This window comes from Mus pahari, chromosome 3 (assembly GCF_900095145.1).
Source record: "Mus pahari chromosome 3, PAHARI_EIJ_v1.1, whole genome shotgun sequence".
Lineage (NCBI taxonomy): Eukaryota > Metazoa > Chordata > Mammalia > Rodentia > Muridae > Mus > Mus pahari.
In genome coordinates, this window is record NC_034592.1 from 103,824,509 (window position 1) to 103,831,521 (window position 7,013).

Below are 7,013 nucleotides of genomic sequence, written 5' to 3' on the forward strand. Positions count from 1 at the left end.
AAGAAAGAAAGAAAGAAAGAAAGAAAGAAAGAAAGAAAGAAAGAAAGAAAGAAAGAAAGATTGCCTCACTTTCTCAGTAAAGAAGACAGGATGCCATTCTTGAAAGATATGTTGAAATTAGTATTATTTTAGCAATAACTTTATTAGAACTCTAGTAGTATTGTATTCTTGGTACTTTATAGGCGTACCAATACTGTATATTGCCAGTCACTTACTGTGATAGTGAATTTACTGGTATTCATATGATACAGTCTATTAGATACAGATAGTCACAAGTAGTTCTCATATATCTGTACACTCGTCTTATTTTGCATTCTGTTCCTAGGATAAAGACCATAATCAAAAGCAACCTGAGGTGGGAATGGTTTATTTTATCTTATAAACTCCCAGTTACAGTCCATCATTGAGAGAAGTCAGAGCAGGAACTCTATGCAGGAACCTGGAGGCAGGACTTGAAGCAGAGTCTGTGGGGAGGAGTGCTGCTTTCTGGCTTGCTCATACACCACCTGCAGCATCACCCACAGTGGACTGACTGGTCCCTCCCACATCAATAAGTTAATCAAGAAGGAGCCCCTACAGGCCACTGATGAAGGCATATTCTAAAGTTCTCTCCTTTCAAATGTCTCTACTTTGTGCCAAATTGTTAAAACTTACCAGCACAATACTCTCTATATCTGTAGGCGGCAGAAACAGCAGCTCACCAAGAATACCACCTACCAGGCTTTGCTAGGCTCAGTCAACACAGAACAGGACAGCACCAGGTTCCAAATCATCAGTGAAGCAACTAAGGTGAGATTGGAGAGTAATTTGCTTTATTGGGATTGAATTATATGCATTTCTTTTTTTAAAAAAAAGATTTATTTATTTATTATATGTAAGTATACTGTAGCTGTCTTCAGACACACCAGAAGAGGGAGTCATATCTCATTGTGGATGGTTGTGAGCCACCATGTGGTTGCTGGGATTTGAACTCAGGACCTTCGGAAGAGCAGTCGGGTGCTCTTACCCGCTGAGCCATCTCACCAGCCCAAATTATATGCATTTCTATGACAGCTAATTTAAACTATGCCTCAGTAGAACTTTGCTAGAGAAGAACTATGATCTTTTTTCATATATATATATATATATATATATATATATATATATATATTCATTCTACATTTATACATTAATTTTGAGGCGGGGTTGCATGTGACTGAGCTGACTTCTAACTTACTATTTAACTGAGGTTTCCCTTGACTCCTGATCCTCCTTCCTCTGCTCCCCAATTGCTGCGTTCACAGGCATCTGCCACTATGCACATTGGTTCTACTTTCACAGTGATGCAGATATCGACAGAGTTTGCCTGGATGCCACATGGTTTTCTAGATGTTTTATGTGTGTTATTTCCTCTTAACTTCTTTTTATATAGCACCTAAGACATACAGTGTACTGTCCCCAATTATTAAGTAAAGAAAACAAAATCTAGAAAGACATTTTGCCCAGTGTCACATAGATGTATTTTTTCTGTCTTTGACAGATCCTATCAAAGATCCATATATGCTCAAGAACTTTAATATAGAATACAGTTTCTCATGAAGCCTAAACAAAGGGCAGATTCAGCAAATGTCCAAATTTAGGCTAGGAAACAGGTAAGAGTGTTATGTAATGGGAAACGAAGACATGAGTCTTCTGTGTCCGAGGGGTTTCACTAGTATGTCACCATGGTTACTACAAACTAAAAGAATTCCCATAGGGTATCTTAAGAACTCAATTATCTTTCAGTTTACCACACTATGATGTGTCACAAAGATGGGTCAGCTATACAAGTGTTTAGAGCTGGACCAGAAAGCTCAAGTCACCTGATGCTTTGCTCTAAGCCTTACTTTTAGTTTTCCACCACCTTCTAAAAGCATCCTGAGCTTCCAGAACCTCTCAGCCCAGTCTGAATTAACTGCTAATTCTTGAGATGGAAACCTAGTTCATTAAGACTGGTCTGGGTCCACTAACAGCTTACAGACTGACTCCACCATCTCACCATTTCTAGTTCTCAGACATCAACTTTTAACTGAAAGTTGTGTGAAATCCTTGAGACTGCTGCAGCTCCTGTCTTATAATGCTTTAATGTGGAAACTTATCAGAAAACAAAATAAAAATTATGGCACAACATGGGCAGAAGGTTCTATAAGACCTTAATTTAGAAACTATTAGTGTTTAGCAAACTTGATTCTCAATAATCAGAGAGCCTTCAAGAGGCTTTCCAGGACTCTTTGAGCTTACTACCAGATGTCAGGAACTTCTTGTCTTGTTTGTTGTTGTTGTTGTTGTTGTTTTCTGATAATTTTCTCATGTTCCTTCTTCTCTTTGTTGTGTCTGAAACAAGTTGTAGTGACCGTAATCTGGAAATAAAATCTTTATCCTTCCTTGGGGAGGCTTAGTGTATAGAACTTCTCGAGAAATCTACTATTATAAAGACATTGCAGCAAAGAAAATGAGGGAGAATTATTTCAAATATCAGCGATAAACCAAAATTAAATTCTCAACACCAATGCTGTGAGTGCCAGACTTCTGCATGTGCCTCCTTATGTCATAGTAGATAATTTTTTCTCTTTGGATTCTGAACACTGGGAGGCAGATATAGAATAGTATATAGGTTAATATAAGTTATAAATTAATCAGGGAAGACCTAGCTTATGGCCTAGGCATTTATTCAGAAAAATAAGCCTCTGAGTAATTAATTGGGACTGGGGCACAAGTAAAAAGCCCGTGGTGTAAGAGCCCAACAGACCTGGTTGTCCTCCAAAAAGAAGGCTTTACAGTGCAGAGGGCTCCAGAGGATGAAGTTCAAGGGGAGCAGAAAGTCCATCAAGAAAAAACAAAGTATCTGAAATGCCAGACACAAAGTCCCCAAGACCAAGAACTTTGTAAACACTTAAAACCTGCTCCATACTCAGGTACGTGAAAATATCAAAGTTGTATAGGAATCTCTTTACTCTCAGGCAAATATACATTTTAAATAATCTAAGCAGTAATCTGAGGAGTTGTCTGTACTCTATGGCCATCTCATTGCATAGGAACAGGGCCAAAGGTTATTTCTAGGCTAAGACAAAGGTATTAGAAGATTGCACATCAGGTATTTGTGTAGTCCAGAGATTTAAAACAAGCTGCATATGTGTTCCTAATAAGAACAATAGCTTTTTCCCCCCTTTCAGATTCAGAGAAACAGTTCAGAATCTAAGAGGATCATATTCAACTCACAGCTATAGTTCTCAAATTGCACTGAAGAGGCAGATTCTAACAAACCCAGAACTCCTGGTGCCTGCCTGCCCAGCTGCCTGCCCCCACACTTGTTTAGCCTTAAATGATTAACTTCTGCGTTTAACTACTTATCATGCTTGAAATACAATTCCCGGGGGGAGGGGGAGGGTATAGGGAACTTTCGGGATAGCATTTGAAATGTAAATAAAGAAAATATCTAGGGAGCTGGTAAGATGGCTCAGTGGGTAAGAGCATCCGACTGCTCTCGAAGGTCCAGAGTTCAAATCCCAGCAACCACATGGTGGCTCATAACCATCCGTAACGAGATCTGACGCCCTCTTCTGGAGTGTCTGAAGACAGCTACAGTGTACTTACATATAATAAATAAATAAATCTTTAAAAAAAAAAAAAAAAAAGAAAGAAAATATCTAATAAAAAAATGGGGGAAAAAAAAAGAAATACAATTCCTTTCCCCAGATCCACTCCTAATAAGCAATTACGAAACAATCAAGCTTTAGCAGTATTGTTTTAGTTTACTTGGGCTACATAACAAAATACTATAGACCAAGTGACTTAAACAACAGATTTGTTCCCTAATATCCAAGGTGCTAGCACACCCTCTGTCCTCCTGGTTTACAGATGGCCACCTTGTATCCCCACATGATTGAAAGACACAGACAAAGCAAATTCTGGTCTTATAAAAAGGTAGTTCCATCTTGAGGACTCCCATCATGAGCTCTTAGAAGCCTAACATCACATAGAGTTATTTTTAAAAAAGTACACGTTTGTAAATATACCAGTAAGTGTTCAGTAAAGAAGCTGCTAGAAGAAAACCCCTGAAAGGAAAATGTCCCCTTTTAAATACTGTTCAGGGTTAGTTTTTCCTCCTCCTGTTAGCAGCTTTCTGCCTTGAATGGAAAGGTGCCGTGTGTTGAGAAGCAGAGAGCTGGTCTTTTGGCATCGATGCAGGGGAATGTATGCTGCCTTCTGTGGCTCTAACAAGGCTGCCAGGGCTAACCCTTTGTCTTTAGTGCACTTTATATTGCTAATTTTCGTGTTTTCTTCAGATTTGGATAAATCTTTGTAAGCATTTTTACTTTCTTTTGCAGCCTGTTAGCATGTTTTCACCAGAGATACTTCTAGCAGCTTCTTTGAGGATCCAAGTATATCTCTAAGCATCTACATGAAGTTACTCCTTGCTTCTTCATCTAAGTGAAATTAAAATGAGACTTTCCCAACCAGCCACCTCCTCAGCAGACAGGACACAGCTACACTTTAGCAAGCACTGTTCATTCTGAGTGGTCAACAAGCAGTTAATTGGGAAATTGTCAAACAAAGCCATACCTGGGCAGGCTAATTGTCCTTGGGAAATGGGCTAAAAACTAGCACAAGGTCACCATTCTCCATAGAGAATCCATGCTTGCAGTGATCCCAGACTGTTGGCTGGGGGCCTCTGTCATTCTCTCTGAACAGGCAAAGGGCAGCTGTCTTAGCCTTGATAACCCTGCATGCCAGAGATGTAAGTTGGGTTTCCAAATTCAGTGGTTTATGGCTCTCAGCTTTGAGAACTAAAGCTATGGTTCCAAGCCTCCAAAGCTGGTATACCAAGCAGAGACTTACTATCACTGTTTTTTTATTTTTTTCTATCACTGGTTTTTGAGTTCTAACACTAATTAGTTGAAGTTATACCTCCTGAGCCGATTGTCAGGATCTTTGACTAATTCTTGGCTGTTCTCTCTAACCCTTCTATCTTCAACTCTTGTCTTCAGGTCCCCACAGCCTCTCATCTCTGCAGCCCCATCTCTTACAGACTCTTCTGCTAGCCACTCTTGAACCCTTGTCTTGCTTTTGCAGTTACAGTTGAGCGTTTCAGGCACTGGAGCTGTTAGTTGGCAGTGGCTCTCAGCCCGATCTGGGTTTTACATGCTCCAACATTGGATATCACAAGTCTTAGAGCTTCTTTAGAGCCTCAGAACCCCCTGTATTGCAGCTCTGAGCTTTGAATATCAGAACTCTAAAGGCTCCTGACTTTGGAACTTTTCAGCCACGTCTCTGTTGTCACTGCTGATACTAGAGCTCGAAATCCTAGGTTTTCTTTTAGTTTGTTTTTGGTTTGTTTTTGAAAATAGCATCCCTAATTTCAACCTGCCCTTGAACTTGTTAAATAGTTATGGATGACTTTGAATTTCTTGATCCTCATGCCTCTATGTGCCAAGTTCTTGGATTATTGGTGTACACTACCACTGATCTTAAATTTTCAGACAGTCTTTGTAGAAACCAGCCTGGCTTCACACTTACTGTGTAACCTGAGAACTTATGGTCCTCCTGTCTCTTAAGTGTTGGGATTACAAATATGAATTGAGCTTTTTATGCAATCAGCTAAGCTTGTTCTACCTCTGAGAAGGGCCACAAAATAAACATAATATTCTGGAAACTGCTTTACTAGAGCCTATGGTTGCAACACACGAGTGTGGGGGTGAGTCCGAGAGAAGCCTCTCAGACTAACGAAAAAGAGGGCACACTCGTGCTTTCCTGGCACACTTAAAAGGTGAAGTAACAAGGAAGACTTCCAGTTTCTCCTTAGCTACATAGCAAATCTGACACCCGCCTAGGCTACAGGAAACTAAGAAACAGGAAAATAAAGAACACACTGTAATATGCAAACAAATAAACTGATAAACAGCTTAATGTACATCTAGAAAAGGAGCCTGGCGTGCTTGGGCTCAGGTTGTAGTTCCATTAATAGCAGTTTCCATTCCTACTGATGGAAGGTGCTGTATAAGCACAGCCCAGAGTTTTTTGCTGAGTTACTAGGGGATATACTCCTCCTCCTGACCTAATTGAGGACTGCTATTATAAGAGCTTGTAACAGCAGCCCTCCAGAGAAGCTGTAGGCAAGCTCATCTGGTGACCATCAAGGCTTGTCAAAGCTCAAGTGAAGGGCTCCACACTGGAGCAAGGCCTCTCGAGGCAGAAGTATTTGGGGTCAGCAGCATCTTGGTTGCTGCGTTCTCTGCAGCTGGGGTATGGTTCTCATGAAGCCTCTCACTAATTATTCAGGACAGCTGATGTGCCATGGTAACAGCTGCCAAAGGAAGAAATGCCCAGCTTATGTTTACGGGCAGTTGGGTACAAGGGAAAGATTAGACAGTTGTCAAACAAAAAATTGGACCACCCAGAAACTCACTTAGATTATTTAAAGGAGAAACAAAGCCAGAAGAGGGTGCTACAATAAAGTCCCACTGTTTACCTTTTTCTGTTTTGTTCTGTTTACATTCTTACCATTATTTGACAATATTTAACTCAGGCAGAAAGCATTAAGAAGGATCGGATCCCAGGGTCATCCTGGGAGAAAGAGCTTCAGTTGAAACAGTGTATCCATCAGGTTAGCCTGTGTTGTGAGGCGTTTTCTTAATTAATGATTTATGTAGGAGCACTCGGCTATCTGTGGGTGATGCTATCTCTGGCCAGGTGGTCTTGAACTATATGAAAAAGGTAGCCAAGCAAGCCACGAAGAGCAAGCCAGTAAGCAACACTCCTCCCCTCTGAGTTGCTCTTCTGAACTCCTTCAGGTAGACTGTAAGATACAAAGTGAAATAAACTCTTTTCTTCCCAAGTTGCTTTGAGTGATAGTGCTTATCACAGCAATAAAATCTTTTTTTTTTTTTTTTGGTGAGTATATATTTTTTTAATTAGATATTTTCTTTATTTACATTTCAAATGCTATCCCGAAAGTTCCCTATACCCTCCCCCCGCCCCTGCTCCCCTACCCACCC

The 7,013-nt window shown here is 40.3% G+C and overlaps 1 protein-coding gene across 3 annotated transcripts in view; it reads left to right on the forward strand.

The window, feature by feature from the left end:
• Window positions 1-7,013, forward strand: part of Ganc (glucosidase alpha, neutral C) — a 63,463-nt gene that overhangs the window by 7,905 nt on the left and 48,545 nt on the right. For all 3 annotated transcript variants that reach the window (XM_021193211.1, XM_021193212.2, XM_029536628.1), the window contains one exon: window positions 681-789. In XM_021193211.1, coding sequence (XP_021048870.1) covers window positions 681-789 — 109 coding nt within the window. The remainder of the gene's footprint in view (window positions 1-680; window positions 790-7,013) is intronic.